This window comes from Aythya ferina, assembly GCF_964211825.1.
Source record: "Aythya ferina genome assembly, chromosome: 16".
In the NCBI taxonomy this organism is placed as follows: domain Eukaryota; kingdom Metazoa; phylum Chordata; class Aves; order Anseriformes; family Anatidae; genus Aythya; species Aythya ferina.
Window position 1 is genome coordinate 2,359,373 of NC_140315.1, and position 19,669 is coordinate 2,379,041.

The following is a 19,669-nucleotide window of genomic DNA, read 5'->3' on the forward strand; positions in this document are numbered from 1 at the left end:
GCAGGCATGGGCTGACTGCTACTAACAGAGTGGCACTATTTCACCCTGTTGCTGAACTCTCCTAGCAGCTGCTTATTCCAGATCAATTTAATTTTTCAAGCCAAAAGCCCAGTGCAGCAGACCCTCTGCAGGTCCTGGTACAAGTCAGAGCCTGGGGTGGGGGGCTCATGGCACCCCAACACAGGAGGGTGTGACATGAGGCTTGCTCACACTCAGAGCTGTGCTGGCTTGGAACAGAAGCACTGGAATGGGAATAAAATGCCCTAAGGAGAGTCTTTCAAACACAAGACACTGCATGCAGTACAAGCTAGAAATCAAAGCAGCCATCAAAGTGATCAGGCTGCTTGGCCTGCTGACCCCGCATGCTTTTTTTGTGGCAGAAGCTGCAGCTGACCTCCTTGTTCACAGCCTCAGCTTGCGATCCCAACACAGCCCAGCCCTGGCGAGGGCAAGTTCCCCAGGAGCTGTGCTGGTACAGCAGCCAGCGAGCCTGCTGGCTCTTTGCTTGTTTTCAGAAAAATAAAGAGACTCGCTCTTTGTGGAGATGCTAATTTATCCCTTTTCACAGTCAGCGAGCTTGCTTATGGCAAGGAAAGGAAAACAAACAGTCAAACATCTTCAAGGTCTAGTGCATCCATGTACAAATGCAGCTGCAGCCGGCGTGGAGGCGGCGGCATGCGGAGGGGGACGCGCTGCGGTCTGTAGGCAGACAAGCTGCTCTTGCACAGGCGGCCTGAGCTCACAGTTCAAGTGCACAGATGAAATAATCAGGGAAAGTGGGAGGATTTCTGACCCCGGGCACTGCTGTGCCCACCATGGCTGCTCAGAGCTCGCTGTGCAGCCTCCTCCTCCAGCCCCCAAGCAGCAATGACAGTGGTGCAGGTGGGAGGCTTGGCTGTGCACACACACCTGTAGTATAAAACCACCCAGGCTGCCTGAGAGAGGATGGAGAGTGGCCAGCAGCTTGGGTCCCTGCTCTTGTGGATGCAGGGGTGATGGTGGCTGTATGGCAAGAGCTGTGGTAGGTCCCTGCCTAGCAGAGAGGAAGGGTTTGGGGGTAGCAGTAGAGCTGATAAAGGTTTAAGGGCAGATATAAGAGCCAAATATTTAGGGTGGCATGTTGTGAAATTCAGTGGGAGAAGGTATAAGCTGCACGTTGTTCACAGCAAAGCGGCCAGCTCAAATCACTATCTTTTCTGAAACAAACAAACACAACAAAACCTTCTTATTACCAGTGCACACCATGCAAACAGTAGCATCTCCAGGGTAGCACTGCACTATGACAGCAGAGGAGCAGGACAGCCTGGCAAAGGCACAAAAACGTAATTCAGAGCCTGGCAGAACAGCCCTGCCGCACTGGGCTGCCCACACACATCCGCTCCATTAGCACACCAGCATACCAGGTGTGATTAGGGATGCTAAGGATGGGGCTGCGTCCCTGAAGACTCAGTGCTGCTGCAGGATCACAGCATTTGGCAGAACAAGATGAGAAGTGACAGCTGAAACCAGTTACAAAGACGTTGCTGGCATTTGGGAAGAAGCTCGGATAATACAGGTCACTGGTTTCCACTGGTGTTGCTAACATCATAACACTTCTCATACACTGGCAACTCCATTTCTTCTCACCTTTAATATTCCCCCAGTTTAAAGTTCAAATAAAGTCTTGCTTTCTGCTTCTGACGTGCCTGTTAGTAACATTCAAGGAGGGAAATAAGAACCAAGCCCCAGCTCTCTCTCTTGGACAGATTATTCCATCCTGGAGGTTACTAAAGAGGATGATATTCCTCCATAGGATTCAATGATCAGAAACTGGAATAAAACTGGGACATGAATCAGACTGTAAGTGTAGAAAAATGAATAATTCTGCTATTCAAAATCCATGAAACAGAACAAGAGATTTTAACATATGAAAGGCTCCAGGGGAAAAAAAAAAAAAAAAAAAAAAAAAAAAAAAAAAAAGATAAAAATATATAAAAAAATAAAAAAGTGCATAGCCAGGCTGTTTTGTAACATTCCCAGCTCAGAACTGATCCCCAAGACTTGACTGACCAAGCTGACTTCAGGAGAGTGAGGAAGCAAGATGGATACAACAGGAACTCTAAAGCTGTCTTGGGCAAAACCTGGAGCAAAGTACCTGATTTTTAGGACCAGAAAATGCAAAACTAAAGACCCTAAAGATACCACAAAAAAACAAACACGGAGGCTGATTGCTATTGTGCTCATATCCTCACCATGGTGGTTCATGCTTTCCCACTAGTACAGCTCCACTGACCACAAGTGGAAGAAGACCAAAGGCACAAAAACCTGTCTGCAATCACCTCAGTTACAACCTTTTGTTTGTTTGTTTTTGATTTCCCTTCCATCCCCTTCCTTCTGGTTGCCAAATATTCACTTTGTCTGGGTCATCTTCCCAGCCATAAGGCACTCAGGATATTTCATCTGCAGCTGGCTGGTAGGATGAGCTATGTAATTCCCACTTCCCCAGCTGTTTTCAGGGCTGTCGTCCACGATATCACCTCATTCTCCAGTGAGCTAATTCACATAACCTATAGCACATCCCTTTTGCTTAAGCTTCTCTCCAGACATTTCTCTAGAAACTAGACTCAAAGCCAGTTGTGCAGAGACAGACAGACACACCTGTGAGATGGAAAACATCCAGTGCTAAGGAAAACCTCCTGTGACAGCCCCACCTGCCTTGATAGCCCCTATGGGCTCTGCCTTGCTGCAGTGATGCCTTTTTGTAAGGTATTTTGTCTCCACCCATAAAACCTTTTTGGTCTCCAGCCCTTTAAATTTGGGCAAGCCAAAGTCCTGAGTCCTGGAGAAAGCTTTCTTGGAGCTGCTTGTTAGCAGTGCTGCTAGTGAGTCCTCTGTGCTTATCTCATCCTACCCCTGAGGCTGGTTTAATGCCTTATTATGATGCTTGCGGCAAAATAGTCTGTCTCTGAAAGGTCCTGAGCCTCTGCCAGAATCCAGTTTCACCAGGTAGGTCAAATTCTGCAGTAAGGATAAAAAAAAATCCAAATGTATCTTAAGGCAGGAGGATGGAAGCTTTAAAGATGTAAGAAACTCTGAGGATGTGATATCACACTATACACTGTGTGGAAAAGAAAGTTTGTATAACAGATAATGTAAGGGCAGTACTAAGAATGAGCAAATCAGCACAAAATCTTTCCTTAATGACTGAACAGAAAGGTTGGTAAACAGGCACCAGTTTGCAAAGGTGAGGAAAGAGTAGGAACTGGTGGGATTTTGCAGAGACATGCTAAATTTATGTACTGAGATTAAATCAGAGTTGTCCAGAAAACAGGATTAAATCCAGAAAAACTAATATCCAAACTTTTATCTGTAGTGATAAAAGCTTTGAGAATGAAGTCCCTACTAAGGAAAAAATCTGCAAGGGAGTTTTTAGTACTTCATTGCTATGCATGGCACTGTTTTTAACTGCAGCTTGCATTAAAAGTGATAAATTGGGCCAGAAAAGTCTGAAGCATACCAAGGAACAGCACAACAGGGAAAGCAACAGGTTGTATTTAGCAAAGAGCTAAGGCAATATTAATATCCACAAACAGCTGGTTTCTGTATTCACTGGCAGAGGAGGGAAGTGCAATTTGGGCTGGGCAAGGTGTCCAGTGAGATGATGTTAGTCGCTTTCAGAGCTAATTGATCAAGCAAAATGAAGGAGCACCGTGACAAATCATCTCCAGTTAGTAGGTTTGAGCTGACAGAAATACAAGATCAGAACTGGGAGTTTGGCTGCCCTAATTTACATCAAAAGCGTAATTATCTGCAAAACACATGTTGCACACCGAACCATTTATTTTCTCCAGTTTGTGGGTGTTTTTTGGGACCAGGTTTAGGTTCTGCCATGCAGGATACCCCTTTCGCCTCCTTGCCTTTCCTGCCCATTACTTTGCTCTTCCAGTTCCACAGGTGTTAGGTCTGATATCCAGACACAAACACAGAAGCATTCTGCATGCAGCTTAATGCAGGCTTCATAGGTCTATTTTCAGAGTATCTTCATTTTTTTCAAAGAATGGGAGAAGCACAAGTCAAAAGCTCTTTGACCTGTGTAAATGGAAACACCTACAACTCCACAACAGGCACACAAGGTGTCTATCCCAATAAATGCAGCTCCTCGCAGCACTGCTTTCACAACGTGCTGTATGCTTCAGCTCCTCCAACCTCTCCTTTTTCTTCTGGCTGGAGCTTTGCCTGTGGTAAGATCTAGCATAAGCTGGGAAGATTTTTATTTTATATTTCAATGCAAGTCTGGAAAGCTCCAAAGTGAACAGAAATGTTAATTCTATCAGCGTGGTAGTTCTCTGTTTTTTCCTATATTTCCCAAAGGCACCATATGTCATAGTGAAAATATTAATTCTTGGGAGTTGCTAGAGAATTAACATAAATTAATCCAAGAACAATTACTGCATTCTGTAAGTATTTAAAGTAGTATCTTTATGTGACTTTTGTTTTAGGGTAAATCCCATACATATCTGATATATTCAAATACTTCTTTAGCAAAATTTCTAAATTCTATAGTATTTTTCCACAATGTCAAGAAGCAACATTTGGAATCAGTGTCTAAACAGCTTCATTTTCATAAGGCAAACCTCTTCAGTATTTATCTGACAATTCTGTTTCTAAATGTAAATGTGTTTAAGTTTTTGAAGGCTGGCTACTGCTATATGAATAGCCAGCTGCATGTAGCTGCAACAAACTGCACATCCAAATCAGGTGCAGAGGAATATGCATCATACTCTATATTTTGCCTCTTAGCATCTTTAAAAAAATTATGCTGATAGGTTGTGCTGTTTTAATTTTAGAAACATGAAATATTGTGTTCCAGGTGTAGATCCCAGTTCAGGAGCAGTTGTTTGGCAGCAGGAGCAGTTCACAACCGGTGTAACAGAGCACATCCTCACGCAGCGATTGCAAAGGACGTACATTTCTATCTGCATCTGTACAGTTTGTTGTGGATCCACGTTAGACTCTGGCTCATGCAAGGAAAGAGGTATAACATTGCAATTACCTCCATGTCATATAGATAGAAGTCTGACTCAGAGCTAGTCAATATTCTACCTGATAAAATGTAAAGTAGCTACTCCGATTGCGGGAGGCACAGGTGGAAAAAGCCAGTAGGTTAATCTCCAGCTCCTTGCTGTACATGGCTGTGTACAAGCAGGCCTGATCGAAAGCTTTGCTTGACAGTTATCAAGCCCCAGAGAATGAGGCTAAATGCTTGGGTTTGTCACATAACGGGAAGGTTATCACCCTGTCTGCAGTGCTCGTGCACGTAACACCACTGCAAGGAAGCCATCAGCCATTTGTCAGGAGCAGAAACAGCCCAAATGGCACTAGATTTTGTTACCTTGTCAACCAACACACAACTCAGTTTTGCTTCGGTGGATGTTTTGCATCTTCAGGCATGAGGTGCTGTTTTTCTCTGCACTGGGGACCCAGAATAACAAGTGACAAAAATAAACCACAGACAGACAAATGGGGAAAAAAATCTGTTATTTCTGAGCATTTTGTAGAATCAGAATCATTCAATACATTATTTCTTTTTCTTACAAGTCTGTCATCCTGCACCTCTGGCTGTGTTTGCCTTGCTGTTGGACATGCCATGTGAGTTTGAGCACTGCAGTCATCCAGTGTTGAAAAACAGAGCAAGATGCCTGGGACTCATCCATACGCAGGCTGGTTTGCTGGTGCAGTGTTTGATTGACATGTCCTTAAAGAAATGACAAGACATTAAAAAAAACAAACAAGGCATTTGGTGTTCAGGTTGCTGCTGCTCTTAGACCATGTGGTGCTTTCACCCAGAGGTTTCCAGGGAAGAGAACTGTCCTCAGCTGCCTCTGCATCAGCCATCAGGGGATGAAATCTGTGTGGGGAAACGAGATGAGGCCACTGAGCGAGAGAATAAATCAGTGTCACATACTGAGAAGGAATGGTGCAGAATTAATTATTTTCCCTTGTAAATCTTTCACCTAGTGCCAGTGGTTTAATTCATTTTCCAGGACTTTGTACAACTGAGCCTCCATGAAATATATTTGTAGGCACCGAGGTATTTTTTACTCTCTATCCAATATGGAAACACTGTCAGGGACATTAAGAATAGAAGACACCTCAAGATCACTCCACCTGCTCAACTACTACTGCAATTATGTGTTAATCTATGATGGATAGCCGAGGAGTAGCCGATTGAGCTGGCTTTTATCCATATTAATAGACTAATTGCACATGAATCATTCTGATTGCAAAGGAGGCTCTTGCAGGACTGACATTGCCTGAAGGATGAACAAAGGTCTCTGCCTTGTTTAAGTTAAGAGAAGTAACCAGTTCCAAAATCATAACTTTTGCATTTAGATAGTCAAGACTTACCTCTTCTATCTGCTCCGTAACATCCAGAGATATCACAACCACCTGGATATCCCGACTGGCCAGGCTGTCCCCTGACACCAGGAAAACCTTGAGGACCCGTGTTCCCAGGGTAACCCTTTGGACCTGGTTTTCCCAACACGACTTCTCCTGGTGGACCTAAAGAAGGAGAACCACAGCAAGCCATAGCACATCCACTGCTTTGGTGTAACACCCCTTCTATACTTTCCTCATCCCACTTTTCTGAATATTGTTTCCTCATTTAGGGGAAAAAGTTGGGCCTCTTCTGAATCCCAGTGACCAGAGGTCTTAACCTTGACCTTAAAGGTGCCCAGCTTGGCTGAAAACAAAGCCTGGTTATGAGAATCCAAAGAAAGCTCACTTAAGCATCAATGCAGAAAGTCACCTTAACTCCAGGATCCATCTCAGAGTCACAGTTTTTGTAACTTTATATCTCAACTACAAAAATTTAAATACAGAAGAATATGTTTGGCCACACTCTCTTATCAGTGCCTGTTTCGTTAAGTCAGTGGTAAACCCCACCTTGATTTCAAGTAACAAGGATCAGGACGGAGGAGCACACCAAATCCTAACAGATTACTTAGAAACCCTTGTGTTTCACAAGCTGAATTTTCAAAGAGATTCTATCCCTTGAACATCTGTTCTTGTATGCATAAAGGCAGTAAAAGTAAAACTCCCTGGATGTGCTTCAGGTCCTTAAAATACATCATTACATAAGAATGGGTACCAAAGGAAGGAGGCTGCCTGGAACAGTCTCGTGTCTTAGCAGAGAGGAACCAGCGAGGATGCTGCGGTGGGAAGGTTGATCAGTCCCACCACAGTGGTCCTAAGGCTGATGATGATCTAAATCTGGCAGCCAGTGAGCTCCAATGGCTCCTTGGGGTCAAGGCAGAGAGGTTGCATTTACCTGTTCTACCTCTGGGTCCTTGAATCCCTTCCTCGTTGACTCCAGACATCCCTTTTTCTCCCTTAGGTCCTGGGGCACCTAATCACAGAAAACGAAGAAGTGGCACTTCACTACATTTTGCATTTCATCCTTAGTTAATGCTCCCACGGCCTCCCCACAAGGCTCTTCCAAGAAGTTGAAGTGAAAGAAGGCCACAACCTCTTGTGTAACAGAAATACACATTTCTTTGAATTTTCTCAATGCACCTACTCTCTTTTGCAGAGCAAACAATTGTCCACGACAAACAGTACTCTATCCAGCATTGATTTGCAGCCTTAAGTAGCTGAAAAAGGAGATTTTCACAGAAAAATTCAAAACACTACTGTTACTGCACTGGGCTGAGTATGAGGTCCACTCTCATGTTATTCATGATTCATTGCTCATGAATCATCTCATTGACCACATACTAGTAAGTCAGGCTGTTTCACTGTTTTCTCATGAAATTGCTAGCAAAAGCAGTACATCTCAATAGAAAAGGTACATTTTGACAAAATACCATTATTTTGTTATTTTTAAAATGAAAATATTTTGATCAGCTCTGTCCTTAAGATTGTTTCTCAGTGCGATCTGTCTTCTGCCATCTCCTCACTCAGCAGGCTGGAAACATCTGCAGGTTGTTACTTTCCTTTTCTATTCAGCGTCATTTTGATAAGCTCCACAAATCCCAGCTATATCTGAATATTGCCATGGAGTGAAACAGTGTGTCTTTAGTTACTTAGAGGTGTTAGGTCACTGCTGAAACCAAGATTTATTTTATTTTGACAGGTAAATGTCTGCAAATCCAAACAAAATATATTTCAAACATTCACAATCTTGTGCAATAACTGGCATCCCTTCTTGAGATTATATTAATCCATTTTTTTTTAGTCCTATGCAAGGCTCTTGTTGCTCATACCGTGCTAGAAACCTTATACACACTTCTGTCCATACCTCGTTCTCCAGGATACCCATCTTTTCCTGGCTGGCCAGGGATGCCATTTTCTCCTCTTTCTCCATTGCTCCCAGGGGGACCTGGAGGACCTGGTGGTCCTGGTTCTCCTGGCTTTAATCTTTCTTCCCAAACAGGAACTGGTTTCCTTGCATGTTCATGAATGAATGAGTCAAACTTCAACACATGAGCTGAGAAGGCAAGACAGAAAATGAAAGTTTGCTTGCCTGGGGAATTCAGGAAAGAGACTAAATCTGAGGATGTTGCCTAAAAAGTTCCTAAAAACTACCATTTAGTGTGAAAACGTTATCAGCTCAAGCTGAGAAAGCCAGAAGCTGAGGAGGAGGATGGACAGCTGAGTCATTGTTTTGCTGTCTGACCTTGGGCAAACTACCACTTCTCTTTGTGCATCACAGCACAGGAGCTTTACCAAAACTGACTCATCTCAAGAGGAATCCGCACAAATCACTGGAAGAATCATTTCTTTCATAACTGAACCTCTACCTTTTGAGAGAAAAGGAACGTTTGCAAGGAAAAAAGGGGTTTTCCTAAAAAAATATTTCATGAATCTTTGCGCTAATACCACCAAATAAACCTAAGTAGCATTGAGAGCCTGTGGTGGGACATCTGCTATGCATGATGCTCAGCATGGCACAGGACACAGGAGATCCCAGGATCACTACAGCTTCGTGCCATCTTCCAGTGTGGTTTTGTTCACTGCTGCTGGAGAGGCTTTGACAAACCTGGGAGTCAGGTTGGTTATACTCACTCTGAATCATCCGCTCACAAGCCTGGGTGACGAGCTGGTAAATTGTGGCCAAGGACTGTGGTTCGCCCTAAAATGAAGCAGCATATATATATTAAAAAACAAATAAAACAAGTATTAATATATTTTATTAATATGTTTTAGAAAGGATCGATATCATAACGCAGGATAGCTTTCTGCCTATTATTTTGTCAGCTTGAGTAACAGAGATATTAATCACTATAAAATGTGCCTTTATTTATTTATCACAAAGTTCTGAAGCCATGAAATTGTGATTGGAAAGCATCAATAATTGCTTTTCTCCCACACAGGAAAGCACAGAAAAACAGACTGAATCGCTATGATAACCGAAGGTACCAAAAGAGGGAGAGTAAATTTCTCTCAAATTTCATCAAAACTGATAAGACACTAACTTAATATTCTGTGATATGTAAAACTTTAAACATGATCAGATATTACAATGTCCTATCATTGTCTAAATCTTTTATGAATATTGATTCTTACTCTTCCTGTATTCTGAATAAGTTATATCTGATGGTTTCTTTGTAAAGTTTTAGTAATGCAGGGAGAAGTAATAAAAATGTAAAAAGCTGCTTTAAAATGAACATCGACTCTATTTCTGAAAATTCATAGCTAACACATTGAAAATTTCTGGAACCATTTCTAAAATATATATCTCTGGCTGGACTGCCATGCAAATTACACAGAATTAGACAAAAGCTTGGCAAAACACCCATGGGAGGTAACAAGCAAAGTTTCACTGGGGTGGAGAAGTATAGAAAAGGAAAAGCTGGTGGGAATGGAAGGAGAATGATATTAAAATTACAGTTCTGAGGAATTAACTTGAAACAAAAGCTGTCTGTCAAAAGTAGCTTGCTCCTGCCTGAAGCTTAATTCACCTAAGTCAATCTTTGCAATGAGACTTGGTATCCTAGACAGAAACAGGATTTCTTTTTAACCATAGGTCAGGATGAGCAAAGCTTCCTCTCACAATAAAAGAAAGAAACCTTAAAAGGCAGTGTGGCTCTCCTGACCTCAAAGGCTCTGTGCTAGAGAATGCCAGGGGTTTGTGACAAATGAGCCCCCAGTACAGAAAAAAAGAAGGAAAAACAAAAACACAGTGAAATCTAGTGGTTTTGGTTTTAACATCTCAGCAAAGAATAGATTTGCAATTGGCTTTTCTTCGTTGCTACTACAATTGGCACTAAGCAGCTGTTTATTATTTATATCCCATCAGAAGAGCCAGTGCAGGTGAGTGGAAAGCCACAAGCTACAGGTATGTTAGGCTATTTGGCACTAAAAAGGTCTTTACATGCTGTAAGCACAAAGCAAATTACCACATCCACTCTTTTGAGTGTAGGATGTAGCTGTGCAGCTGCCCAGTAGCAGAAAAACTTACTTTCTCTCCTCTTTCTCCTTTTGGACCCGGCAGTCCCTACAAGGAAAGCAAAAAAGTCAATGTCTAGGAAGAGGAGAAGAAAATAAAAGATTGATGTGGGTACAGGTTACATCAGCAGGACATAAAGCACCAGACCTGTGTACCACACACTCACAATTTCCTTGACCTGATGACATTGACTAAAAGAGCTTTGAGCTTACAGGAATACTTAGGTTTCTTTTTTTAAGGAAAAGAATAACAAAGCAGTAGCTGGAGCAGTGGTGCCATGCACCATCAATGGGGATGCAGAAATCCTGTAGATAGAAACTTAGAAGAGGTTTCCTAACATAGCGGGTGGTTTTTAACTTCTGAGAATAAACGTCTGACATCTAAACACAAGGTTGCCCCTAAAAGCCCAGTGCTATTAGGGTTTAGATGCTGAATTTTGTGTAGCTGTAAACATAGTGATTGTGAATTAAAAATCTTTTTTAGACACTGAGGGAGAGCTGCCATGGGAACAGCTTGCTTGCACTTGGTGTTTTCACGACTTGGCCTCCCCTGAGACCCCCAAGCAGAAACTTACTGTTGGCCCGACGTCACCCGGAGGTCCCTTCTCACCAGTGCTGCCTCGGGAGCCTGTTACTCCTTGGAAACCCTGCAGACATTAATTACAAGATGTGGATGAAAGTCCAGACACTTCCTAAATTTCTTTTGCTTTCTCTTCAAGGCTGACATCTCCTTACAGCTCCAGGGCCACCAGCAGCTTGAGTTTGGAAGACTCCAGCAAGAGCATTGTAACCTGAAGGTTTTTGTGAATACCTCATCCAGCCATGAGGGCAATGCCAAGAGTGTATCATGTGTGAGTCATCCTCACATCATCTCCTATTAGTATTTCAACTACAGTCAAGCCAGCAAAGCTGAGTTTTACCAATAAACTGCAACGTGTTTTTTTACCCTACAGGCTTTAGCTCCTTCATTACATATTCAGATTTAGAGACAGCCTAGAGCATAACCCTTTTCTTCAGACTGCTAATACCATGCTGCTGGCTTTTTTTCTTTTTTCCTTTTTTTTTTTTTTTTTTTTTTTTTTTCCCTTTAAAACCTGTGTTTGCCTTTAAAACTTTACAACAATAACTGCAGGTTAGAGGGTGGGAAGTGAGCATCACTTGGTCCTCTCCTATTTATGAAGTTTCTGTGTCCTTTGGAGCCTTTAAAGGGAAGAAAAAAAATAAGGAGAGGAAAAAAAACACTAGATATACTTTCATTTATTTTTTTTCCAGCTGTTGTGTTTAAGCTCCTTGTTTTTGCCCTGACACCCTTGGATGGCAGCTGGACAACAGAAACCTCAAGCTCCTGCTGACGAAGAAATCCCAAACAGATCTGCATGGCTCATGTACTCACCCTTGGTCCAGGAGGTCCTGGAGGCCCAGCAGTGCCTTCTAGTCCCCTCACCCCCTGCAAAACCAAATCCAGTCAAGCATTTCCAAGAGGACTCAAAGAGACACAGTAAGCAGTGAGGTGGTTTCTCCCTGTGATGCTTTTACCAGAAGCTTGCCAGAAATGGGTGAAAAACATCTACCAAGAAGGCAGGAGTGTTGGCACCTGGTCAGTCACACAAATTTGACTAAACCTAAGATTACCCAGTATTTCTTTTTTTACTCCAATCCCTCTGGCTTGGTGCATAATCACAGAGCTGGATGTCTGAGGTACACTCAAAGCTGGACTTAGGCGCCCATGAACAAAAACTGAAAGATGAGGTATTTTACCTTTGCACCTTGAAGACCATCCCTGCCTGGAGCTCCCTGCACGCCAGGAATGCCCTGTAAATCAGAATTGCTGGGTAAAGTTGGCATCAGGTTATCATTGCCCTACTTCATCTTGTAACAAGGGAAATAAGAAAAAGATGGAAGAAGAAACAGAGTTATTCATGAAACAGAGCAGTCACGGTCACCCCACTATTAATTGCATTATCTCTAGCTTCCAGACAGGTCTTTCCTTTTCCCAGCAGCTGACTCAGTTTCCCTTGGGACAGTGCTGATGACACTCCGCAATGAAACAGTTTCCAAGCAGACAGCAGGTACAACTCTACAGCTTTTCAGCCTTGTTTTAATTAGTTAATGGAGAAAATGGGCAAATCTTTGAGATAATTAAACAGAATGGTGTCTGCCATTACCTGCACGCCAGGACTTCCAGTGTCTCCTTTCTCTCCTTTTATACCTGGTGGTCCCTTTGAATTAAAATAAAAGCATGTGGTTAAGCGTGCTGTAACATCCTTTAGGAGAAGCAGCATCCTGCTGCTACACATCCACATCCTGCATTGCTCCTGGGTGATGCTACGGGGAGCTTTGCAACCACAGCACGTTCGTGGGGATTCTGCTGTCCAAGACACGCACGCAGCAGCCTCCACCTCTGCTCCTTGCCAAGCGATGACGATCGCTGCGAAGAGAAATGCCTGAATTCTGCTCTGGGCTTGTTTTCATTAAAGGCATGCTAGGGAGAGTCTGGACAGAAGCAGGTTTTTTGCCAGAATGACTAAATCCCGGGCCTCATCAGCATGAAGGAAACGATCACCACCTCTCTCTAGCGCAGCTGTCTAGCTGTTAATAAGGATGATGTCAATACATAGGCCAGGCTTTGGGTGGGAGGAGGGGAGGATTATTGGGACACTGATTTCTGGGGCATGTTCTAACTGCAAAGAGCAGGAGACAGAAAAAGGCAGTGGAAGAGATGACATACCACAGGACCCTGAATCGTGATTCCCTGGGAGCCTGGAGAGCCTTGCTGGCCACTGGGGCCTGCTGGCCCCACTTTTCCGGGTGGGCCTGGTTCACCCTAAAGCCAAAGACATGAAATCAAAGAAAGCAAGCAATTAGCTCCTGCTCTCCACATGGGTTGTACTGCATGACCTGGGTCAGCACGAACTATCTACAGGATTCAAGATGAAGTCAGGGCAGTGAAGGAGTCCTCAGTAACCTCAGCTGCCTTTGCCTTTTAGGTGCAAGGTTTTGGTGCATCTTCCACGGAAGAAAATGAGAGAGCTGCATCTCAAGCACAGCACAAACCTGACCGTTCTCCAGCAAAGCTGCTTTCTAAGAAAATTGCTGACCACATACTTTGCATTAATTCAACACCATCAGGTCCATCACCTCAATTTCCATAGCCCAACTGAGCATTTAATTAATAATGTGATCCCGTCCTCCTCAGTGCATCACTTTCTAAGGCTCTGTGCTGCAGTGTGGCAGCTCCCAGCCCAGGGAATCAAGCTCACACCAGGACCGAGCACACCCAGCTGTGCATCCTGCCTCTGATACACCCTGCAAAGGAGGCCAGTGGTGGTGCTGAGCACCAGGACTCACCTTGGGCCCTGGCTCTCCCTGCTCCCCTTGCGGTCCTCTCCTCCCAGGGCTGCCCTGCCAGTAAAACACAAAGTTTTTGTTAACAATATCGTAATCCTTACAGCAGTGTGAACAAAAGCCTACGGGATGGGAGTTGGCGCATTTTGCTATATACAAATGATGTAAGATCATTCCTGACCCAGAGAGATCTCACAAAATGGGGGCAAGAAAAAAATAATTTGAGTCATCCAGCAAACGTGGAAGAGGGGAGGAGAAAGGACAGCACAGCCCTGGGTGCCAGGCAGTGGCTACACCGCACTCACCACCAGCAAGGAGAGCTGAAGCTTTAACCTCTTCAACCTCCTCCCTCCAATCCCCCAGCAAATCCATGCAATAAATGGAGAAGGGCTCACACGTGAAGATGGGAAGGTGCTGGGGAAGAAATCAAGAGGGGCTTGTGCCTGCAGCCTTTTGGGACTAGGAGGGTGTTTGTAACATCATCCCAAGAGACAGACGCTAAGATCAGGGACAATATCTGGCGCTGGGGAGACCCAGCTCAGCTCTGCATCCTCAGAACTGCAGGATCAGACAGGAAACTAATCTTCTGGCATGAACCATACCATGTGAACCTTAAAATAACACATGAACTTAATCTGAAAGTTTCTATTCTTGAATCTGAAAAAAACAATGGATTTGGATTAAGGAATACAAGCAGGCAGCTTTGCAAAAAGTGTTTTCAGAAGCACCCAGAAGCCCATTTCAGAAGTCAGCAGGGCCTGTTCAAAAAATAAAATAAAGGATAGCGACACACCCAAGGTGGGACACAGCCTTGCTGGCTTTGAGCAAAAAGAGTTTTAAATGTAGCAGCGAGTGCTCTTGTAACTGCAGCAAATTATCAAGGGCTTGATGGTGTGAGAATAAGGTTGTGTGTCAAAACCGTATTTTCCCTAATGCTTAAAAGAATCCTGCTCTTTAAAGAGTCGTACTGCAGAGATGTTTAAACCACAGGGCCATGCGAGATGGTAATTATGCACTTATGATATTGAAGCACACTGCGATAGCGGAGTGTGCTGAGTAATTAAACTTCCACTGGAATGAGCGTGTAATTACTGCATCGAGGAGCTGTTCTTTGCAAAGGAGCTGAAGTCACAGTGAAACCACAGCAATGTGAGGGGTGATCTAAAGCCTCACCAGGTGAGCAAGGAGGCTGTAGTTTCATGGTTGCTTTCCATGAGAAAAGCACCTGGAGTGGCCAAAATCGGGTCCCCAGGTCAGGCTGTCAGGTTCTGGCTGCTGTGCACATATAAAACGGTTTCCCTGAAACTTATAAAATGCAGATTTATATTTTTATTTTGATAACCATTTCCTAGCATCTGTTTAGACTGTTTCCTGGAACACACTGCATACTTAAAGACATCACTTTCCCAGTTTTCTCCCTGGTTTCCTTGCAGGTCATGCTCACTGTGAAGAGAGTGAGCCCTGGGGACAGGCAGGACTGCCAAGTCTCCCCTTTCTCTCTACGCTGCCCATAAGTGCAGACACTCATCAGGCTCCCACTTAACAGAGAATCCAGATAGGAAGGGTTTTTTGTTGTTGTTGTTGTTGCTTTCTGTTTTGTCTTTTTGTCTTGGCATTTACAAAGAATTTCAGAGCTGGTGATCCACGAAATCTCTGCATGCACACGCACCGAGGGTAAACTGTCCCCCTCTCCTAAGAGGATTAACGTGGCACAAGGAAATGCTCAGCCTGCTCCCAGTGCAGCTGTTACACTCCCAAAACACTGAGAAACAAAGCTCTGGGTTTGTGCTGGGCAGCAAAGAGCTGCTCTCTGTTTTAACCTGGGATGAGGACAGGAGATGGAGCATAAGGTCTCATGGAGCCCCAGGAATATTATCCTCAAGCCTGGGGTGCCTGAGCAGCATGAAACAAGTTATATGCAATATATACTGCTTTGGAGGAACATGTGGAAGGGTGAACTTACAGGGGGCCCTGGAGGTCCTGGCAAGCCTGGGCGGCCAGAAGTGCAAGAGCAGGCAGGAGCTAAGGTCGGGCAGGTCTCCTCATCTCTCTGAAAGGAAAGAAAACCGAGGTGATGTGAGCAGCTATGCAGCAGAAGTGGGATGGATGGCAGGTAACATTCTCAGTATTTCAAAAGTCAATCTTTCCAGTGGAGAAAAACACAAATTTTCTCTACCACAAAAAATTTTTTGTAAAACTTCCAGTGCCTTATTTTTCTATCAAATAGCACGTTTAGACTGTATACCTGTATGTGTATATGAACCAGCCCTGCCTGAAATTTGCATGACATTCAGAAAGATAATTTGCTCCTTGCTAAGTATTCACACGCCCCACAAAGCAGCCTTCTGTGCCAGGGATTTGAAGGGAAGAGCAGGGGATGTTGTGCCCGAGGGCTGGCAGCAAAACCTTAGGATTGTCAAGGTGCTGTCATAGATGGGCTCATGACAGGAGGGATATGCACTGCCTTGGGACTCAGTCATCTTGCTTTTTGAAGCAAACACCTTTGTTCACTCCACCAAGACACATCCTGTTGATATTCCCAAGAAATGAGGCAAAAGTGATGTATAAAAGACACTTCTTGTGTCCGCCAAAATCATTTGCAGTGTCACTCCAGTGCTACGGGAGCATTCCATCATCACCAGCCCCATCTCAGCTAGCAGAGCCACCCCTCTTGTCTTACCAGTGCAGGAAGATCACAGCATCTGTCCTCCTCTGCCCCTAAGCTGTTGCACACAATCTGCAAAGACTGCAGCTGGAACTGTGGGGGAGAAAAGAGAGGTGACAAGAAGGTAGCAGTGGCACACGGGATTCATCCCCAAACCTCATGATGTCCAAGTGCTAGAAATAACCTTCAGTGATGGTTTGACAGACTCCACCACATGGTCCCAACAGTAATTGTGCCCCAAAAGCCATACCAAAAGAAGTAGCCCTGGCCACTGAGCTACTTACCAGCCTTCAGGTCTCCGCTAAGCCAGTCACCAAGCAAAAGCCAAGTTTCTGATTTTTCACACAAACCCACAGCAGCAGGCAGGCAGGTCCCCAAGTAATTGGGTGTCAGCATTGCCAAAATGTGAAAATAAGCTTCTCTTCACTCCCTTCAGGGGAATAGATGTAAGAATACAACGGCAGCAGCTCCCAGGAGAGAGGTGCTCCCCTCCCAGGAACCCTGTCCTGTCTCTCTCACCACATCCCTCACAACTGCCACATCTTCCCATAGTGATTAACGCAGGGGCATGCACTGCAGAGAGCTAAACAACAAATAATGAGGCAGAGAGGATTTTTTAATTTCCTTAACACAATTTCTCATCTGTTTTTCCTTCCACTCCATGCATGTAACAGCGAGCAAGCTGTACAGCTGAGGGAGCGTGGCACACAGCAGACAGACAGGTGAACCCCACAGATCAGCAGCATTAAAAGATATATCTTAAATAAAACAAAGTTCCACAACAACCAGTAATGAGACACTCTGTCTTCTCAAGGGCATCAGAGCTGTGGAAGATGCGAAGCTTTGCTGGGCTTGAAAAGCACCGGGAGCAGAGATGGCATGGAGCTGTTTGTTAGTCAGCTACACCTCGCTAGCTAGCTGTTAGCCAGGGGAATTTAGGAGGGGCAGGGAGAGCACAGACTCCTGCCCCCTTGGCTGCTGTTTGACAGGCATGTGATCAGTCTAAAGCTGCTAACACTTATTTAGGAAATAAGTAAATACTGCTTGAATCCCATTGTCTCCTGTCTTGTTATATGGTTGATCCCATATCTTACAGGGAACTTGAACGTCCACTTGTTCCCTGGTACATCCTAGACCTCTGCTTCTCTCTTTGCAAGGAGGCAGGTGGGGATGCACATGGGACAAACTGTTCTTTTCTTTGAAGCAAGGGAAGTTGCAGACCAACTGACGTGCTGTTTTCCCCTAAATTCCTAGAGCTAAATGCAGAGCCAAGGAGCAAAATCTTCACAGCCATGAATAACTTCCTACAGTCCCCCCGAGCAGTTCCCCCTAATTCTGCACATCTAACATTCCTGTTTTGTGGGGTAAATACAGCAACAGACTCCCAGGCAATGGTACACATGGCTGGTTTTGCCTTTGGACAACGCATGGGGCTGTTGCAGGGCATGACAGTGAGCCCAAAACTTCCCCTTGTTCTGTCCTCTTGTAGGGAGCAGGCTCTCTGGGGGCTCTGCAATGCCATAAGAACATGCCTGCAGGCTGGCACTGAGCATTGGGGTTATTTTAATTCAAATCGCTGCTGACAAAAAGCCTCTATCCTGAAGATGGTTTTCACATCATTTGCATGCAGAGACCCAAGCCCAAGCACGACGGAGATCGAGGCCCCTCCGGACCTGTTGCCCTCAGTCACTGGCATTGCCCAGTGCCACTCAGGGGCAGATGTCACAACCTTCCCTTTCAGAAGCGATTTACTGCCCCTCCTGTCCACAGGAGCCTGCTGGGGTAGGGTTTGCACTGCTCCATCCCAGAGGATGAAGCATTGGGACCCACTGGCGCTGCTGCCTCTGCTCACAGACCTCAAACAGAGGCAGGAATGGAGAGGAAGAGAAACACTGCGCCAGGAAAGCTCATTAAATCATGGAGATCAGCAGGATCAGGACACAGTCCTGCGTCACAGCAGCCTTTGGAGGAATTCAGAGCCAGCACGACGTGAGATTGCACGCCTCTCCATCTGCCAACCCCAGCCAGCTCCAGATTTAAGCCCCCAGTTCCCACAGTGTGCCCCTCCTGGGACTCACCGATGCTGACCCACTCCTGGGCCCTCTGGTCCTTGTCACTTTTCCCAGCATGATGAAGCCGGCCGTAGAGATGCTGCCAACAGTGTTGATGGGTTTCTCTGCTATTTTCTTACAGTCCAGATAGAGTTTGATCTTAAAGCGGCTCACTGCCACGTGCACCTGGGTGGAAAGAACCAGGCTGGACTTCAGCAATGCAACACAGAGACTTTTCAACACACTAACGCCTTCTGCCCCATTCCCAGAGTTGGAAGTTTAAGCAAGAGTCCTGGTAAAAACAGTGGACCAGCCAGCCATCCCCATGGGAAGTCACAGCCTCTTCAACAGGCAGCCCTGGTGGATGGGCACTAGCCTTGGAAAAAGGAAGCATCTGCAGAGACAATAAACATTTTGTGGCCAATGAACCTGAAAATAGCAGTGACCCACGGGTCTCCAAAGAGCCCTTCATTCCCTGCTGCCTCTGGACAGAGCTCGTCACTGCCCTGGCTGCCCCCTCTCAGGCATTTCTGACACCTCTTCTACAGACTCCTTAGTAAAGCATATATTTGAAAATACATTCTATACAAATAAATACCAAAATGGCAAATGCATGCCTTTTACAAGGAATTAATTTAATATACACTGTGTATTTTATTCCTATGCCATTTTGTGTTATTACCATATATTACATGCAAAAATGATGGCCATTATGTGTGCTTATAATTAACCCATTCCCATTAGCATTTAAAAAATGAGTCAATGTGCAATGCATTTTAAGAAGCAATCAATAAAATTGCATTTTGCACATGGGATGAACCTAAACTCCCTACCATCATAAACTTGAGCACATCGAATAGGTTTGCTGGTTCCCTAGCAATCTGGATGCAAAGTGCTTATAATCACTCCTCACTTTGCACAATACACATTGATGGCATAATACTGTCAGAGGAACGAGATAGTGAGCTACATTTCTCCCTTTTTTGATAAGGACCTTATGAAAGCTCCCATAGAATATCTTCTTCACTTCCTGTTGGTCAAAGGAGACTTCCTGCAAGTCAGCCTTGTAGTCATGGTTGAAATAGGTCAAGGATTTCTTACTGGCTACAGGGAAAAATAGGACAAATAAGAACTTAGAATTAAAAGAGAATTTGATTTCACTCGCATACTGAACAAT

At 44.5% G+C, this 19,669-nt stretch overlaps 1 protein-coding gene across 4 annotated transcripts in view; it reads right to left on the bottom strand.

Moving 5' to 3' along the window:
- Positions 1 to 5,301: 5,301 nt before the first annotated feature.
- The window catches only part of COL20A1 (collagen type XX alpha 1 chain), a 44,430-nt gene continuing 30,062 nt past the window's right edge, over positions 5,302 to 19,669 (bottom strand). For 3 of the 4 annotated variants that reach the window (XM_084538412.1, XM_084538409.1, XM_084538411.1), the window contains 16 exons: positions 19,487 to 19,596; positions 18,520 to 18,678; positions 16,457 to 16,534; positions 15,740 to 15,826; positions 13,780 to 13,833; positions 13,160 to 13,255; positions 12,597 to 12,650; positions 12,190 to 12,243; positions 11,825 to 11,878; positions 11,007 to 11,078; positions 10,445 to 10,480; positions 9,049 to 9,115; positions 8,282 to 8,470; positions 7,313 to 7,390; positions 6,388 to 6,543; positions 5,302 to 5,887 (listed from right to left, as the gene is read on the bottom strand). In XM_084538412.1, coding sequence (XP_084394538.1) covers positions 5,874 to 5,887; positions 6,388 to 6,543; positions 7,313 to 7,390; positions 8,282 to 8,470; positions 9,049 to 9,115; positions 10,445 to 10,480; positions 11,007 to 11,078; positions 11,825 to 11,878; positions 12,190 to 12,243; positions 12,597 to 12,650; positions 13,160 to 13,255; positions 13,780 to 13,833; positions 15,740 to 15,826; positions 16,457 to 16,534; positions 18,520 to 18,678; positions 19,487 to 19,596 — 1,358 coding nt within the window. In that variant the 3' untranslated portion in view covers positions 5,302 to 5,873. The remainder of the gene's footprint in view (positions 5,888 to 6,387; positions 6,544 to 7,312; positions 7,391 to 8,281; positions 8,471 to 9,048; positions 9,116 to 10,444; positions 10,481 to 11,006; positions 11,079 to 11,824; positions 11,879 to 12,189; positions 12,244 to 12,596; positions 12,651 to 13,159; positions 13,256 to 13,779; positions 13,834 to 15,739; positions 15,827 to 16,456; positions 16,535 to 18,519; positions 18,679 to 19,486; positions 19,597 to 19,669) is intronic. The other variant, XM_084538410.1, reaches the window with a different exon arrangement.